This window comes from Drosophila montana, unplaced genomic scaffold (assembly GCF_035044405.1).
Source record: "Drosophila montana isolate Dmon_TW-CO22-7 unplaced genomic scaffold, ASM3504440v1 contig_2397_1, whole genome shotgun sequence".
Taxonomy (NCBI): domain Eukaryota; kingdom Metazoa; phylum Arthropoda; class Insecta; order Diptera; family Drosophilidae; genus Drosophila; species Drosophila montana.
Genome location: NW_026997278.1, coordinates 502,062 through 521,494, shown reverse-complemented (window position 1 = coordinate 521,494; position 19,433 = coordinate 502,062). Strand labels below are relative to the sequence as shown.

General features: G+C 37.1%; 2 protein-coding genes across 4 annotated transcripts; one reads left to right on the top strand and one right to left on the bottom strand.

The window, feature by feature from the left end:
* Positions 1-451: 451 nt before the first annotated feature.
* On the bottom strand, positions 452-2,415 carry ND-49 (NADH dehydrogenase (ubiquinone) 49 kDa subunit). The gene is made up of 6 exons (XM_064681528.1): positions 2,232-2,415; positions 1,995-2,116; positions 1,821-1,930; positions 1,556-1,757; positions 1,303-1,490; positions 452-1,238 (listed from the first exon to the last, which is right to left on the bottom strand). The coding sequence occupies exons 1-6, from the start codon at positions 2,324-2,326 to the stop codon at positions 549-551; spliced, it is 1,407 nt and encodes a 468-aa protein (XP_064537598.1). The 5' UTR covers positions 2,327-2,415; the 3' UTR covers positions 452-548.
* Positions 2,416-3,426: 1,011 nt separating this feature from the next.
* On the top strand, positions 3,427-17,988 carry Ephrin (ephrin). 3 transcript variants are annotated; one of them, XM_064681552.1, is made up of 5 exons: positions 3,427-3,587; positions 5,451-6,483; positions 11,297-11,607; positions 11,684-12,331; positions 14,390-17,988. In XM_064681552.1, exons 2-5 carry the CDS (start codon positions 5,735-5,737, stop codon positions 14,668-14,670), a joined length of 1,989 nt encoding a protein of 662 aa, XP_064537622.1. In that variant the 5' UTR covers positions 3,427-3,587; positions 5,451-5,734; the 3' UTR covers positions 14,671-17,988. The 3 variants fall into 3 exon arrangements, with proteins under 3 accessions (XP_064537622.1, XP_064537624.1, XP_064537623.1); XM_064681554.1 differs by having other exon boundaries at positions 3,436-3,572; XM_064681553.1 differs by lacking the exon at positions 3,427-3,587 and adding an exon at positions 3,668-3,832.
* Positions 17,989-19,433: the final 1,445 nt, after the last annotated feature.

Sequence of the window (19,433 nt, the reverse complement as noted above, 5' to 3'; positions counted from 1 at the left end):
AGCTATCCTCATAAACAAGCTCTAACTTTAGATCCATTTGCCGCCCGTAAACAATTTAAATCAATCCTTGCTGTCTTGAACTTCACACATTAATAATATTTTACAGATATTAGAAAATAAGTTGGAATCAAGTCCAAAGTGTGCCCGGGGAGGCATCTGAGCTGACAGTAGCCATTCCAGACGTGGCACCTGACAGACGAGCAGACGTCATTTGGAAGCCGTGAAGTCGGATTTCTTCAACTTATGATGACCTGGAAAAGACTCTCGTCGAAAACATGGATGGTTTCAGAATAGTACCGAATATCTAAAATATTTACGTCTAGGACTCGGAGCGTAACAGGCTTTAAGTCAATATACCCAACCAGGAGTTATGCTAAATATTTATTATTTTTTTTAATAAGAATAATTTTCTAATTATTGGAAAGGCGATGGGTGCATAGCCAAGATTGCATTGGTTCTAAAATTGATGTTTTAATGGCTGTATTGCATTTATATTTCCATTGTAAGCTTCATAATTAATGATAATTATGTTTGTACAATTAAACAATCTATCGATCGATTTCACCAAACACAACGTCCAGGGTGCCGATTATGGCAACTACATCGGCCAACATGTGCTGCTTTCCAATTTTTTCTAGCGCTGCCAAATGAGCGAATCCTGGCGCTTTGATCTTGCAGCGATAGGGACGACTGGAACCATCTGATATCAAATAAACTCCAAATTCGCCTTTTGGCGCCTCAATTGCTGTATAGGTCGCACCGGGTGGTACTGGATAGCCTTGCGAAAAGAGCTTGAAATGGTGTATTAGAGCTTCCATGGAAGTTTTCATTTCGGAGCGGGTTGGTGTCGTCACCTTTGCGTCGTCTGTTTTGATTTCACCAGCTGGCATTTGGTTCAAGCACTGATCGATGATGCGCAAAGACTGACGCATTTCTTCGATGCGGCACAAGTAGCGGTCGTAACAGTCGCCTTTGGTACCAATCGGCACATCAAAGTCAACCAAATGGTATGCGTCGTAAGGCTGTTGCTTTCGCAGGTCCCATTTGATTCCAGAGCCTCGCAACATAACACCACTAAAGCCGTAGTTAAGTGCTTCCTCGGCAGACACAATGCCAATATCTTCAGTGCGTTGTACCCAGATTCGGTTCGTGCTGAGAACATCCTCAACCTCATCTAAACGTTCGGCGAACTTTGATGCAAACTCGTAAATGTCATCCATAAGACCCAGTGGCATATCCTGCAAAAAAAGTTATGTTAGTTTTCTTTTGATGAGTATGAAATTCATCCAAATAAAGAGTTACCAGTGAGACACCGCCGGGTCTAATGTAGGCGGCATGCATACGCGCGCCTGAAACACGTTCGTAGAATTCCATCATTTTCTCACGTTCCTCGAAAAGCCAGAAGAAGGGAGTCAGTGCACCCACATCCAGAGCATGAGTGCCCACAGCCATAATGTGATTGAGGATACGCGTTATTTCAGCGAAGAGAGCTGAAAACAAAATATACGTTTTCGCCTTTAGTTGGGACTACGAGTGGACCCTATTTAGCACTTACTTCGTATATACTTAGCACGCAGTGGCACATCGATGTTAAGTAATTTCTCCACGGCCAGCGAGTAGCACTGTTCGTTGCACATCATCGAAACATAATCCAAACGATCGAAGTACGGCAGAGCCTGCGTGTAGGTCTTGTACTCGATTAGTTTCTCGGTGCCACGATGCAACAGGCCAATGTGTGGGTCGGCGCGCATTACCGTCTGAAAGCAAAAACACTCTCATTACGCTCATTTCTCGAAGTATTACGAAATATATGTATTAACCTCGCCATCGAGTTCAAGAACTAGTCGAAGCACGCCGTGAGCAGCTGGATGTTGAGGTCCAAAATTCAGCGTCAAGTTGCGCACAGACTTTTCAACCGGGACCATTTTGCCTATTGCCGAAAATTAAGCATAAAACCATTCAACTTTTTTTTAAAAATATCTTTTTATGCATACTGTTCCATGGCGGCACCTTCCACAGCGAGGTTACTTCATCGGGATACATGACCGGACCACTAAATTGCTTCATGAATTCGGGATCCGGATACCATTTTGCTGCACCGCGATGCTGATTCGAACTATCGAATATATATTTATATGTAATATGTAATTATTTGTACTTGTGATCATTTTGCCACAGTGGTTCCTGTGGAAATATGATTATGTAAGTATCCGAGTAGCTTGATTGTTTACCTCAAGATGCTGCCACCGGCCGGTGCAATAGACGATTGGGTTTTAAGCAGCTGCGCCCCTGCGACCAGCGAGCGCCTAAAGCCCTGGGAAATCATTTTTAATTTCAAAATAGTCTATTGGACTTTTTACGCAAACAGTAATGTCAAACCAATGGATGGTCAAACAGCTGTTGCGTTGTGTATGTGCGGCGCTGGTGCAACCGATATCTATCGATATACTTGCAGTCACTACCTCTGTTTCTCGACTGGTTTTGCAGATATGCAGAATCGATATATTAACCAAATATTTCGGTTCATCCTTATACACTCTCAAGTATTAGATTTAAGCGATACAGAAATAAGCGATGTATTTATCGATTTTAACAAGCAATTATATCGATGTAGGAATAAATAAGAAAAACATCGCTACTAGGAGCTTGAGCGATTGAATTATGTGCGCCTTAAGAGTAGAAAATGTTGAGCTGCGAAGAAATGATATAGAAAAAATAAGAAACGACCCATCAAGTTTATAAATTCTTGGTCAGCACCAAAAGTCGAGTCCATCATGTTCGCCTGAGTGCCTGCGCAGTACGAGTTTGTTTTAATGATCGATAACTTGCCCCGTTTCAAAGCAATTGATGGATATCAATATCGAAATACAGTTTTATTTTATCATATCTCTTAGGTTTTAAGAGCTAATGCCATAAAACTGTACATGTAGCTTCTGGACAGTCTATACATATCAAAAATATTTAATTTTTTGATTCAGCAAAGTCGAATAATAAAAATGCCAATTGAAACAACGAAACAATTTGAAAGGTCTCAACGTATAATTATTACAGAAAATTACACCGAAATCGTTTAAGAAACGGTTAAGTAACGCTATCGATAAGATCGTACAGTAATAGAGCAAGTGGTCAGCTCTTCGTTTGAAAACACTAAAAAATACTGACATTTAACTGATTGGATAGTATAGTTAGTATAAGTAAGGTTTTTCAATATTTTTGCAATAATGAATTAAAGTTTATTGATGTCAGATTTTTATTAACAAAGGGGTTTCTTTCGAAATGCTGTAAATTTACACGTTTCATTTGTGAACGACACAACAAAATGTCGCACCTTTTACTCGTGACTTGCAAATACTGTAACTGTAAACTACTTTTAAAAAAATACGTTTTAGATACAGATACATTTTTCAGATACTGCCACACTGTCAGTACCGTATTATTTTTTTACATCTAACACAGCTCTTTAAATGCTGCATAATATTATTTACATACGAATTTATTTAAATTAATTTTAAAATGTTGTGAATACGGATACGGCAACTCAACTCACACCAATAGAAGATAATGGGAAAAATGTGATTAGTTGAAAAGTAAAATAAAATGCAAAAATGTATACATAAAATGCTGGCATTGTGTCTGTGTGCGTGTGCCTGTGCGTGTAAAGTGGTTATTATGCATTTGTAATGACCAGCAAATGCCAAATTGGTTAATTTCTAGACATTCGGGAATACTAATACGCTCCCCGTATCCTTCGCAAAATTTCAACAGCTTGAATTTATAAATTATCTCACGTTTTTATTCATAAAGAGTGCTCAATTATTGTATCGGGTTTTGTGTATGTATACAGAAAATTGTCGAATTCAATGTTTATGTATTTGAGTCTCCTGCGAGAGAGCGAGAGCGAGAGAGGAGAGAGAGAGAGTGGGAGAGAGGGAGAAAACTCTTGATTTTAGTGCAACAATATTATTTGTCTTGCCAAAACAAGCCATATAAAAGACCCGAATTGAAGAAAGGCTCTTACAACCGATTTTTTGTCCTCCGAATTTACATATGATACATACATACGTATGTAGATGCAAATGTATGTATGTATATGTAGGTTTCAAAAGACTGCAATTCATATTGCGGATAAAGTGAATTTAATTTTATATATATTATACTAGAAATTCAGGATCTGCAAATGACGGTGCAGATGCCGTACGATTTCGTTGCGTATTATAACATGGGCAAATATACGTACATATGTATATAATTTAGCCTGTATACTTCTCGAAATCGGCGACATTTACAAAACGATGAGTGAATTACAAGAAGCATATGATGTACAGACATACATATATGTATATACACACACCCGCAGATATATGTGTGTGTGTGCAAAAATGTACACAGCTTTAATTTACATCACTCTCAAACCCCGACGTACGCATACTCTTTCTATCTAGATACAATTTAAGAAATTAAATCATTTAGATGTTTTTACCAAGAAGAAAAGTAAGTTAATCGATAAATTACATTGCTAGGCTATATCCTGTATTTAAATTGGATTTGTTCAACGGTTCTACGAACAAGAACTTATATGTTTTACATATATATATGTAAAAATTATAATAATTAAAAACGTTTTTCACCATTTTTGCAAAAACCATCCGCGAACTTTTCAAGTTTCTTTTCGGTCATTTGTAGAAATGATTGGAACAGAAAGGAGAAGTCATCTCTGATCATCTCTCATCATTCTTAACATTTTCATCATTCTCATCATCTCTTATCATTATTTTGTTGATATACAGGGCAAAAAACAAAGTAGCTATTCAAGTAGTCATATTCATCAAGAATCATGTCCTTTGACCTTCGGCTAAAGATATTAGATTGGATAAATCATTGCCCGGGAATTCAGTGTCGACTTCTCGATCTTAATTTCCCTCCAATGAGAAAATCAACCAAGAAACGTTTTTATGGTTAAACCAATTTAACAGACAGCTTTAGAAATAAAAGTCTGATTGACTAAATATAAATTATACTTCTTAAATATTTATTAGAGATCGTTCAAATTGTGGGCATCTCTTTTACAACTTTTTCGCTCGTAGAGTGGACTTTCCAAAATCTATAAAGATCGCGTACGTCAATTTTCAATGGAGAGCTTGGAATATATTTTTGAACCCGATCGACTACTTGCATTTTTCAAGCATTTCCGACCTTTGTGAATTTTCCCACACTTGGGGGAGAACATTTTTAGAATCCCGGTCAAGAGTTCACTCACATTACAAAAGGGAATTACTCCAGCTCTTAAATTTCCATCTCAGTCAGTGAATCAGTTGGTCAGTCAGAATAAACAGTGTTATATACATGATTGATTGATTGATTGATTGATTGGTTAAAATTGTGTGAAATTTGATTTGAAAAGTAAGAAATCTTTAAAATGCGCCTGAGTCTGTGTTTCAATTTACTTGCAGAAACGGGAGACATCGGCATGTTGCCGGCGGACGCAATTTTAATTTTGTCAAGAGCAAGCAAGAACAACAATTGGGTCAACTGGCAGACGCGAGGAAACCGCTGTCGCAACAAGTCACAACATCTACGGCAGGCGCAAACAACAGTTACCAAAGTTGGGATTAAGCAGAGATCTTGAAATCGTCCAGAATCGAGGGTGTTGGAGCTTTAAGGCAAAATCAAAGGTCAAACAACAGAAATCAACGCGCGAACTAAGTGAACTAAATACTGAAAGACTTTATAAATAATGCTCGTCCCGTCGACGACCAAGTCCAATGGAAGACTAGCTCTTACTGTAACTTGGAAGTCTATGTCAGGAACAGGATCGGGCTGCCGTTCCAGTCTGAAGGAGCCCATGTCACTGGATGGCGCACCCGTCGCTCCATCGTCGCATCCCAGTTTGGCGTTCTGCTGCATTAAGTGCCAGCGATCAGCTGATGATGGTGTTGACAACTTGGCGGAGAATGTTAAGAATGAGAATGACAAATGGGCTACCAATGGCAGCCCATCAACATCTCAACCGATGACCATTGACAACCATATGCCAAAAGCTCGAAACCGAAACCGAAACCAACCAACGACCGCGCTCTTAAAGCCAGCGATGCATCGAAAGTCCAAAAGTAAAAGCAGGAGCATGTCTCATGTCCACCCAACAACAACAAGAACAAGAGCAACAAATTGTGCTGGCCCACAACACATTAAGCATGTTGATAAAACGCAGCTGAATCCCCACTCGCATCCCCGGTCCCAGACATCCAGAGTGATCGCAACTGAACAACAACAAAATACTGAATGCAGTACGAGAATCAACATAAGCAATAAAAAGAAGAAGGCTCATTCGTCGCGATATAAAATGGTAGTTAGTCCGTTGCCCTCGTTGCGGGCCACATCCTTCGTCACGCTTCTCACGATAATCTGCATAGAGACCGTGCTTCTATCAACTATGTCCAGCTGTGCTAAGACATTCTACATGCATTGGAACACATCGAACAGCATGTGAGTACTTATCTTACTACAGATTGTGATCTTATATGTATATATACATATACCTTAGTGGATCGTACAATGATTGTATATAATATATACTTACCCCTTAGGAATGTCATAAATATAAAAGGATACATTAATGAAAAACATAAATATATTGAACCCCATTTAACGATTCTGGCAATATAATAATAATCATCTTATAATTGAGTCTTATTTTTATCTGTTATAAGTACTTTGAAAGTTTCGTTCAGTTTAGATAAAATTATATTTATATATATATATTCTTGATCAGTATCAACAGCCGACTCGATAAATAGATGTCCATTTGTCTGTTTTTATGCCAACTAATATCTATGTTTTAGATCTATTGCTATCAAAACTCGGAAACTGACCAGATCGGTCCACTATATCAAATAGCTATACTCTTATATTTTCAACTGTATTCTTTTCCTAGATATCCAAAGAGGAATTGAATATTTATAGGAATATAAATTCTATTAATAGTCAATTTCCTTATCAAAAAGATTCAGTCGAAAAAAATACTATATTTAGTGTATATATAGAGTATAATTAGTTAGTCAATGTGACCGTTGAAGAATGTGAATAGTTTAAGTTTTGGAACTTGGTTTAGGACTCGACCATTTTTACTTGTTTTGAATGTATTCAATTATACTCTATATATATTTATAAAGAAATTAGTGCCTTTTTTATCCCATTATCTGTTATTAATGCCTATTTACGATATTTATCAATATGAACTATTCTTGATAGCGCGTCAATCCTAAAACTCTGATTCTACTAAAATCCTTCCTAGGTTGATTCATTCAATATTCCGCAAGATAGTTAAAATTGTTGTATGTAAACTTGAAAGAATCCTATTTTCTTTTGCACATTTGGTAAGCATTTCTTAATTTTAAAGTGTGTATTAAGTAAGTTCTAAAAGACAATGTTCTGGAAACGTCATGCAGAGGGTCCTGCACGACTTCTGGCATGACACGTCACCAAGAGCGTCCTGCAAGACTCGCACCACACTTTAACGAAAAAATATCTTTGCATTGTAAAATTCCCAACTCGGTAAATGCAGCATATAAATACGAATATGTCTTCTTTAGATTGTCCATTTGGATTTCTACAAGATTTTTCTATATTTGAATGCGTGTTACGTATCCCCCAAGTGGAATAACTTTCATATATAAGTCTCATCAGAGTGTGAGCCGTGTTGAAGTAGTTTTACAAACATTTATACAAACATACAGGATAAACATAGTAACGCACTTCAGTCACAGAACAAAAAGAAAGAGAGATAGGGAGACATATAAATGTCCTCAAACCAGTTGCACCTAGAACCTTCGTCCTATTGGGATACGCTGCCAGAGAAGTGCACAGAATAATCGCTCCGAATCTTTTTGAACAGGCGCCGAGGTGAGTGCACGCAACTTGTAGCTGGGTTATGCGAGAGTTGTTTCACTCGATACTCGGACGAACAAAGTGTTGTAATGTGAAACACCCAAAAATACGTCCTGTGATTCGGTTGTAATTTCTAAAAGCCCATCATCTGTTCATAGAGAAGTTGCGGGCCAAATTTGATCTTTACCCAAAATTGACATCGACCAAATATTTTTCTTCTTTCTCAATAGTTCTTATTAAACTATATACACATATATTCTTGGTCAGCATCAAAAGCTGAGTCGATCTAGCCATGTCTGCTGTCTATCCCAGAACAACCTATAAGAGCTAGATTTTGAGCCTTGGCCCTCATACTGGTCGCGATAGTCCGATAATCGATAAAAATCGATTTCGAAATTATGTTCTTCTAAGATCTAGACTCACCAAATTTGACATCTAGCTTCTAGAATTGTATATACAGATCAAGTATCGTTCATTTTAATTTATTGCTAAGGCAAAGAATGTTTTGTGGTGCTGGTAAAAAAGGGTTCCGGGTACCCCCCAGTCGGGCACTCCCGTAACAGGCAGAAGGAAGCATCTCCGACCCCATTAAGTATATATATTCTTGATCAGCATCAGCCGAGTCGATCTAGCCATGTACGTCTGTCGGTCCGTCCGTAAGTATGAACGCAAGTATCTCAGAACCTATAAGAGCTTGAACGTAGGTCCTCCTAGTGTCCGCGCAGTACGATTTTGTTTCCGATGATCGATAACTTGTCCCGTTTCCAAGTAATCGATAAGAATCTATATCGTTATACTGTTTTTTGAGCAAATCTCTTTGGTTTTGGGAGCTAGAGTCACCAAATTCGACATGTAGCTTCTTAAATGGAACAGATATATCAAGTATCTTTCATTTTATAGCTATCGTCACCCCCCAACCCCCCCCCGCCACTACCACATAGCTAAAAATCAAATAAATAAATCATTTGGAACTGCCCACTAATTGAGGTCACAATTGTAATGCAATTGTCTTTTTGAGTATATACGAATATCGTATAGCACAATAAGATCTATTGTGGAAAATTTGATCAAGATCGGTTAAGAAATACAAAAGAAAACGCGTTTTTTCTGGCCACGTGTTTGCGGTAGCTAGCGCAAATTGCAGGAATTTCTGAATCTGAATACACGTACACACACAAACATTCGTCCGCGTCTTTATTGAATTCTATCAACAACATTGCAATTGCGATTGTGTTGTTTTCTGTGCTGCTATTTTTAACCGTTTTTTGCTCGCTGCAATTGAATTGTAAGCGTGGCTGTTGAGTAGAGGCGGTGGCATGTCGTGTGCTCTGCTTCGAGTTCGAGTCCTATGGAGGAAACTATTTGTTTTTTACAATAGTTTCAAATTTCAATATCGATTCGAATCCATAGCAAAATGACAAGTCTTGAGCTCTAGGTTCAGAAATCGACGCGTTTATACAAATGTGCATGGCTCGATCGACTCGTCTATTGATTCTGACCAAGAAAAGATATATACTTTATGTGGTCAGAGATGCTTCTTTCTGCCTGTTATACACATTTGCACAAAACAAAAATCACGCAATTTAAATTTATTTATATTATATGTACTAGGCATTTCCTGGCCTTGCCCGTGGCAAGCTTTTGTTTTTTTTTGAAAATGAGTTTGATGGTCAACAAAACGTTTAATAGAAACATTTTTCGCGATTTTTCCACCTTTCGGGTGGAAATTGTTAAAGAAGCTTCAGGGTATCCCCTAGTATATTATATATAATGATGTCGGAATCGTGTAGGACGGAATTAGATTTTAGATTAAATATGCTAAACATATATTCACACTTTCGGGTGGAAATTTTCAAAAGAAAGTTCAGGGTATCCTGAACATATTACATATTGATTGATCCCGAATCGGGAAGGGCGATATTAAATATTATTATTGACGGATGTTTAATTTCAATTTCTACTGGATAGTAGATTGTAATTTTGTTGAAACTTATTAAGCAGCCCTCGTATATATGTCTAGCTCGACTGTGTCCCTGTAACCCTAGTCGCACACTCGCATTTATGGGATTGAGTGTGTGTCGCCAAAGCGAACATGTAAAATATGCGTACTTCATCATTAGGGGGTGATTTTTGATTTACAAAGCTCTATAATAAAATGGAAAGGAAAAAGGAAAAAACAAAGAACAACTTGGCTTGGAAGGGCAGAAAGAAACCAAGGAAACGTCGAGGGGGCGACGCGACGCGACGCGAGACATACATAAGTGCGTGCGTCGTGTTAAACAGTACTTGGGCAGGTTGCAAGGGGGAGGGGGGTACAGAGGGTACCCTCCTGTGGTTTCAACTGCAGCCGAGCATAGGTTTCAAGAATCAGTCTTTCCCCCTGGAACGCCCCAGCCCCCACCCACCCCCCCCTCCCCGTTCCCCTAGCCGCACGCTCTGCATTCTACATTCTGTCAACGCACCACCAGCTTTTAGTCGCACATTTCACAAATAAATAACGCATTTTTTACTCTCTCTCTCTCTCTCTTTGTCCCTCTCTTCGCTTGCATGTGAGCACATGCGTAATGGGTGGGTGGTAGGGGGAGGGGGAGGGGGGGGGATAACTTGTTGGCGTTCTTAGTGCTGTTATTTGTGTTCCTGTGGAAGGTTTCACTTTGACAAACAAGATTGTTCGACTTGGATATACCTTGCCCTGTTGTGCGTGCCAGCTTCGCCCGTACTTCGGATCGTTACAATAGTTTTGGGTTATGCATTCAATGTAATACCCTATCAAATGCGGGGCAATTCTGAATGTTGTTCGTCTTTTATATTTACCGAAGGCAACTCATACAAAAAAAAATATAACTTGTTAACGGCATAGCAAATTTTGAAATACCCTAGATAACCGAAATATTACTGACCTTAATTACACAGCTTTATTCCTATACCCTGTAGACTTAGACGGGCATAATGGATTTTTGAAAATGTATGTTAAATGTGTAGAAAAATGATCTTTGACCTCATAAACAGGTCGATCTCAGAGTTACAATCTTAAGATTGCTGAAGATAGCCGTTTCTTCATGGCTTCAGTAAAAGCGTTAACATTAATCATTTAACATTAAACTGTTAATAACAGTTTATTGAAAAAGGCCCGTTTAGGAATGTAGTTTTGTTTGCTACTCAAACTAATCTTTCAAGATCTTTGTCAAATATCCTTTTCGATGGCTTTCACCCGCTGTATGTCCAAAAGCTATATTTTATTCTCTAAATTGTTAAATGAATATGTGATTTAGGGAATTTTAAAGTCCCTACGAATATATAATATGTTTGGAAAACTTCTGCCCCTTTCTTGATTGAAAAGTAATGTAAGCTGGGCAATTACCACTAGTAAAAGATGAATAAATAATAATTTCTAATCAATTTTTATTTGCAGATTTCGGATTGATAACACCGATCATATTATTGACGTGAATAAGGGCAATCTGGCATTCGAATTCGACCAGGTGCACATAATATGTCCAGTTTATGAGCCCGGCGCATTCGAGAACGAAACGGAGAAGTACATTATATACAATGTGTCTAAAGTAGAGTACGAAACATGTCGCATAACGAACGCAGATCCGCGAGTAATAGCTATATGTGATAAGCCTCAGAAATTAATGTTTTTTACGATAACTTTCCGGCCATTTACACCGCAGCCAGGTGGTTTAGAGTTCCTACCTGGAAATGACTACTATTTCATTTGTGAGTTATTCGATTATATTAATCTTCTACTATATATATTATATGTTTTGGTTTTCATTTTTATTTCGACATACAGCGACGTCATCGAAGGACGATTTGTACCGTCGCATAGGCGGTCGCTGTTCCACAAATAATATGAAAGTTGTGTTCAAAGTGTGTTGTGCAGCCGAAGATAAGAACAAGACAACGGAAACTACGCTCCTGGGCAGTGTGCCAGCCGAGAGTGGCACTGGCAATGGCAATGGCGTCGACAGTGCGGGGGTGAACGTGGATCAGAATCTGAATACGAATGCTAATCATGGACATGGTCATAATGGTGTCAATACCATTGGAACTAACACTGGCTTCATACCGGGTGGATCAGCAGGTGGATCATCAGCTGGCGGCGGCGGCGGCGTTCAACTAAAGCCTATAAACGGAATGATGGGCACCTCGATCAACACGAACATTGATCAATTCAATCGCATACCCATTCAACCAAACAACGTAATGGGCAACAATATTGGAGCAGCTGGAGCAGGGGGCTCTGGTACTGGCGGCATAATGCTGTCACCTGGCCATGGCAGCATAAATATGCTGCCACCGGGTCGGGGGGGCGGCGTTCATATGACCTATCCCGGCCATCATCACATTCAGACTGGCATTCGGATTAATAATGTGCCAACGCAACCAAATAATCAGCATCCGCACCACAAGGGCAATATGAATGTGAATAGTAATAATGGTAAGGATACATTAAAAATACCGATTGCAGATGCTGCTGATCAGTACGACTTGCAAGAAGTTGACAATCCCATCAATATTGGCAGAGATATTCACTACCTGCCGCCAGTTGTGGTTGACACAAACCACAGTAACATTGTACAGAGCACCATTAATTGGCCATTAACAAATACAAATACTACTTGGGGCATGGACACAAATAACACAACATCCAGCAGATTATTAACAACTACATCCAACATATCTACTACTACTAATAATAATAGCAAGCAATTGTTCCATCCGAAACACACCAATGTCAAAATTAACACCAACTCAGACAGTCATAACAATACAAGTATTAGCAATTACACACAATCATCCCACAGTCCGCCAGACCTTGGTACTAATAATAACAGGAAAAGTAAGTAGAACTTATAGAAATGCATTTGCATTTGCCTTTGCCTTTGCCTTTGCCATTATCCAAATACTGTACCTGCGTCCATAATACCCATACCTTCCGTCCCACACCCACCTTGATAATAATTTCATAAGCTGAGGTGCAGTTCGATTTAAAAGTTGGATGCTCATTTTCACAATAGCAATAAAATACTACTCAACTATAGTGTGGGATTACAGCAAAGCTCAAAAAGGTCTTCTTGATTATCGGCTTGACAAATTTAGGGCTCTGTAAGGTTCTACTCAGAAAGAATGGCAAATCTGAAAGAATAGGAAAATCTGAGGTGATTTGTGTAGCTTGTAATTGCTGAGTTTGGTGTATATAATGAACAACGAAATTAGTCCATGTAAAAAAAATCATTTCGAGCGATTCTTTCTGTACATTTATATGGGTATAGGAGTCCGATGTTGATACGATGGGTTACTTGAGGATCATGGTAGGGTTTGGCTATAATATTTAAAAAAAAAACAAAGATTTTCGATCCGATGACAACTATATGTACTGTCTCTATAGAAGGACGGACCTAGGCAATGTTTTATGACAGTCCATCCAGACCGAGAGACTAGTTTGCATAGAAACGGACAGGTAGGTAGGCGTAATGGCCTTATCGATTGGGCTTTTGATAATGATCAAACATTTTTAAGAATATAGTTCACGTGGATTGTCGTAGTTTTCCTGTTCATAGTGGGCGGTGACACGGTGCACATGAGTATCTAATAGATTCATCTCTTGCATCTCATCACTTAAAACTAGCAATAATAATGACAGTTATAAAACTAATGATAATGGAAATTAAAAAGTATTTCATTATCAATTACAACAAAAAAAAAGATAATAAATCAATTTATTATTATAATTCCAAAATTGAAAGTAATGAACAATTATTTTCAGCATTAACATTTTCAATGAAAACCTAATTTGATTAGCTTTGTTAATTGATTTTAAATCATTTTCCAGCAGGAATTGCATAAATGAACAAAGATAGCAAATCAAATACAGCTTCATTTATATTTTCTAAAAAAAATATATTGTTTGCTTCTATAAGAACTAATTTTTGAAATGTCTATCTTACAAATTTAGTCTCTTTTTGCGTGTGACCACCTGTTTTTTGTTGTTTATATTTAATATATGAGATCAATTATCAGTGTTAAAGAAATTAAGTTTTCATTACATATCATTTTGAGTTTATGTTTAACTATTTCATTATCATTACTATTGTCAATGAATAGAAAATGAATTTTTATTAGCATTAGCACAAAAGAAATGATAAGAATATAGCGAAAAGGCAGACGAACAATTCACAGCATCAATACGCTTCTCTTTACTTTGTGAATAGAGTATGAAAGTGTAAACATTTTCAGAAATTTACGGATGACAGCTTTACTATTTTCCTAACCCAACCATAACCACATTATACTCTTCACTTCAATGTTGATCCATGATAAAGTTAATAAATCCCAAAATATTAGGTTTGATAATTGATAAACTGAACCATTTTGGGTTACAGTTCTCCAGTTCTGTTCACATTCCGTTAAAAGAGCACATGATATAAGGATTTAACTTGGCATTATTGTCGATATTAAAATTGGCTAACTTACTCGTTTTTACTCGTAATTACAGATGATCATCACAATTATGACAAACATCCAAATGAGGTTGTCAAAAACGAAGAGCTCACCTACAACAGCGGATCGGGACAAGCAACTCGGAGCCATATCTGGATCTGGACCTGGCTGGCAGGCGGAGCAGCCACCAGGGGTCTAACCTCTATGCATGTCTATGGCATCAATTCAACGCTCTTGCTGGCCATCATTGTCATCACATTTCAATACCTGTTTTGGGCACCTGCCGCACATACGATGCGTCGCCGCCAAGAACCGCTTGCTATTAATTACCGGTGAATGGCTCTCTCTCTCTCTCTCTGTCTGGCTGTAGCTGCCAGTTAATTTAAGAAGAAGACATAAGATCACAGACAACACACACACACACAATGTCCTTTGGTAGTATTATGTAAACATATTTACATATTCAATGTATTTTCAATAGGATCGATTCGAACATGGAGCCAAATTGAAGCAAGCGAGGAAGAAGAATTAGTAGATGAAAAGAAGGAGAAAGGTGAAATAGAATAAATAAGTAAACAAATGAAATTTTCAAGCGCATTAAAACATAGTTTATAGCGATATAGATTAACTTAACGCATAAGTCAACAAAAAAAAAGCTGGCAATACGCCGATTTAAGACGATAACAGTTTAAAGAGAGTATAAGTTTTAATTGCCATTGGCCTTGGAGCCATAGGGCTCTGGTCTCGTTGCAGTTCGTATTCCCAAAGTAACCCAAAACCGAACCGAACCGAACCGAACCGAATCAATATATAACTTAGCGCCTTGAAATTGTTCTACCTTATTTGAATGAGTCAAAAATATGAAACTAAATTCAGAAGGAAGCCATACAAGACGACCACCTCACAAACTATTTTTGCCTATTTCGAAAAAGAAAACAAATGTTTTGCAATTTAGTTGAGGAATATTGATTTTTTTTGGATAGAACAACAAATTGCTGTAAATATTATAATTTATTTTGCTCCTTCTCTCTCTTCGTCTTCAGTTAAAAGTTATTTTTTTGAAACGTGGACCTAAAGGAGTTTTTGAATTGAAAGTCATTCAGATCATAAACACACGTTTATCCACGCACTTCTCCATTAATTAGCATCTAATCTTTATGTGTAATTGACATCAGATCCTCGAATGTCGCTATCACACAAAAATTTGACACTTCTAACTCAAAAGCAAACTCACATTAATATACACATACTTCTCGTGCAGCAGCTGCCTTGTACGCTGAAAGTTTTGACTGAAAATTAACAAAAACAAAAACCACAAAAAAAAAAAACAAATAAAATAAAAAATGATGTATTAGCGTTTATATAAAACACGTGTAGGAAATTAGAAACTAGGTGACTAAGCGAATGCCAGAGACGATAATGTAAACGTACACGCAAGTAAATGTTAAATCAAACCTATGTATATGTATGAATGTTTCGTATGCATTTACATTTACATTTGCATTTACATTTACATTTACATTAACATTAACATTAACATTTACATTTACATTTACACTTACAATTACAATTGTATTCGTATTAAGTATTTCGAATATGGGAAAGGTGAAATTCAAAGAACTCAACTGTAAGTTTTACGTTCTTATGCTTTTTGTTTTTGTTTTGTTAGTTTTTAATTTTATAATTTTGTAAATGAACCAAGCAGTATATGCATATATATACATATATATGTGGTATATATATAAATAAGTTACATAATTATACTAGAAGATACATTCGTATATACATTGAAATATATATGTGAGCAAAACGACACAGCAAAGTTTAGGTGAAACGTTATAATAATTGTATATTTAATAAACGAAAACGATTTTGTAATTTGTCATGTATTGTTGCAGTATTTGCTCCATTCATACACAAAAGAAAACTGAAAACTGAATAGAAATGAAAAGAAAATGATAAACAAACAAATATTTACATACCACATAAGCAAGTATTCATATACAGAAGACATTCAAGACACAAAAAAAACTTGCACACACTCGATAATAATGAGGTAGATCGTTTCGGTACTATATAATTAAAGTCTAGTTCTGATAATCATCACTGTGCATTATGTATAAACTGACTTTAAAACTATTCTCAATTAATATTGTTTTTGTTTTGCGCAACTTACTTAACCAACACACAATCAAGTAAACAAACATATAGAAACAAGCATACCCACACACACACACACTCAAACACACACACACACACACACAAAGACGCAGTACTTAATTGTAAAACACAGTCTAAGCTCTAAGTTAGTGGAGCGTAGCACTCTTTTTCCACTTGTATCTCATGGTACTCGATCCCCTGTACTGGCCCGCAATAGCAAACGCTTATTTAAGTAAAAACAAACAACTTACGACTAAACCGAATTTATATCATCCGACGACCTCGCCCAAATCGTAGCGAAATGGGGCAGCACCCAGAAACCAGAAACCGAGAACCGAATCCAGTTTTGAAATGATTTCAATCAAATGCTTTGCAAAGCTAACTCCATATATAGGCAACAATACACACACACACACACACATACACACACACACACACATGTAGATACAATATGATCTTACCACATACCGATTGAGATGATTAGGATTACGCTTACAATACAATACAATACAATGCACCCAATACATCCCATACAATTCAATACATTACATACATACAAACAATCATATACATACATACATACTGAGAACCTTACAAATAGTTTTTTTTAGCAACTAACTATTCATTATGTCAGCCCATTTAGTTTTACCAACCAAATGTGTACTTCATATTTTCAGTCCGGTTTTGGCCTCGATATTTCGACTGTTTTCTCTCCTCTTCTTCTTCAGGGCTCAACCTTATAGGTTATATTCAAATTACCCCATCCGGCTTGATTTTGACTGCATTACGGTTAACCATTATACAACATATTTGTACACATTGTTCACATGTCTGTTTCTTGCAAAAATTCACTATTCTTAACAGTGCAAAGTATTGATAATGCAACTAATTTTTCTACACATATTTGGCCATTTTGAAAGCTCGTCGACCGGAAATAGATACAATTTTGAAGTGATTTGGCTTTTTTAATGATACTTCCGCTCCACGCCTCAATTTATATTTTTATATGTCGTACACGAATTTGAATACAGAAGAATACATTACAGACCGAATAAAAAGATCGCAACTGTTGCTCTCACTTTAAACCACATTACAGTTGGCCCTTATAAGTATACTATAAACACGACCATACACACACACACTCACACACACTACACACACACACATGCCGCAAGCGATCAACGATAGATGTGTAATCCAATTATAATTGGAGGGACAGCTGTATGTATGCACTTATACGTGAGCTGGTATAATTGTAGGCCGATAGCAAAGTTGGGGTAGTGAAAAGGACTAAATTGTAGTTTTTAACTGTAGCACAGCAAATTTATATCTACTTATACCATTTAAGGGGTAAGATAAGCAACTCTTCATTCAACACAAACGAACTACATATGTATATGTATAAAGCGAATACGAACGAAGGCAAGAAAGCAACAGAGTGCAGAAGTGAACAATGTATCAATGAAAATAAAAACAAACAAATTTAAATTAACAGCTTGCGTGTCATTCATTCAATTCTTTATATCGTCACATTGTTTGTGGCTACGATCAACGATCCATAGACATAATGAGAGAGAGCATAAAGAGAGCACTGAGAGTAAGCCAAGCCAGTTGCCTGTATGTGGGAGCAAGATAAAAGACAGCGTTGCCGTTCTACCACACAAATCATATGTATTTCTTACTCTCTGGCTCTCTCAGCAAGTGAGCTTGTCGCGTATCCGAGCAAAAACGAAGTCGAGTTTGGACTATGTCTATGTACATATGTGTTGTTTGTTGGTTAGTGCCTTAACCCAATGGATAAAAATGGTAAGTTGTATATCCGATATCCCATAAAGTATGCACATTTTTGATATTCTTGGATCCCCGTCCTTGTTGGTGGCAAGTATTTTGCTTCAATTAAAAAAAATAAACGGTTGTGGTTCGAATTTCCAAAATCACTGAAACAGGTCTGAGGGAAGTTTTTATGTAGAGTGAAGATTTTATGTGTAGCTGTGGTTCGTATTTTTCGCCGAGAAAATGTGAGCAATGTTTCAAATGAATGTTCATAAAGATTCTTGGAAATTAATTTGATCCCGAAACAACACCCACAAGTTCTTTGGCGCCAACTTCCACCAAGGAGAGATTGATTTGAAGAAATGTGTGAGACCCTTCTGAAATTAATTTAATCAAAGATCCTTGAAATTGTTTGAGGCTGATCGAATGGCAAACCAAATAGTTTCATACAAAAGTTTTCCGCAGTTTTTTTCACACTTTCCCAAAAAACCGTTAAGACAGAACTTCATTACATGAGAAAGCTTCCCAACTCAAATATCAAATATAGATAGTATGGGTGGATTCTTCATCAATCATATCATTTTAAACTAACATTAACAAATGTTTATACCCGTGCAAATATTTATATTGTAAGACTTTTGAATAATTTGAATTGAAATCTGAACAAATCCACTGTTAAACTAAGTTATCGATGAGTATGCATATGTAACTCTGTTAAATGTAATATCGATATATTCATTTGGTTTGTAACTCTGTTAAATGTACTATCGATACATCCATTTGGTTTGTAACTCTGTTAAGTGTAATATCGATACATTCCTCCGGCCTGTATCGATTGTTTCTATAAGCAAGCGATCGCCTTTTGAAAGATAGTGAAACCGTGCGGTTGTGTAAGAGAATAAAACACCGAAATTCATACTTTACAATATATATGCATATATGAGTAACATATAAATGCCCTTTAAAGTACAGTTTTATGGCCATTGACTCTGTAATCAAGAAGGTTCTTTCCACCTGTATTCATCTGTTATTTCAATTTGAACATTTCTTTTAGCAGACAAAACAGAAGGAACAGAACTAGTTCCAGTTCCGAGTCCTTTGCTTTCACGAATGTTGGCAGCCCTAAAAGAAAGGAGGGCACACGTCAACTCTAATTTGGACACAGC

What these genes read in the sequence shown, in the direction of transcription:
- Ephrin (XM_064681552.1), top strand. Translation starts at nt 5,735, where the DNA reads ATGCTCGTCCCGTCGACGACCAAGTCCAATGGAAGACTAGCTCTTACT. An exon ending in AAATGACTACTATTTCATTT is followed by an intron (nt 11,608 to 11,683) that starts GTGAGTTATTCG and finishes TTCGACATACAG; the next exon opens with CGACGTCATCGAAGGACGAT. An exon ending in GAATGTGAATAGTAATAATG is followed by an intron (nt 12,332 to 14,389) that starts GTAAGGATACAT and finishes TCGTAATTACAG; the next exon opens with ATGATCATCACAATTATGAC.
- ND-49 (XM_064681528.1), bottom strand. Translation starts at nt 2,326, where the DNA reads ATGATTTCCCAGGGCTTTAGGCGCTCGCTGGTCGCAGGGGCGCAGCTG. An exon ending in TTCTTGAACTCGATGGCGAG is followed by an intron (nt 1,758 to 1,820) that starts GTTAATACATAT and finishes TTTTGCTTTCAG; the next exon opens with ACGGTAATGCGCGCCGACCC. An exon ending in GCGTGCTAAGTATATACGAA is followed by an intron (nt 1,491 to 1,555) that starts GTAAGTGCTAAA and finishes TTTTGTTTTCAG; the next exon opens with CTCTCTTCGCTGAAATAACG.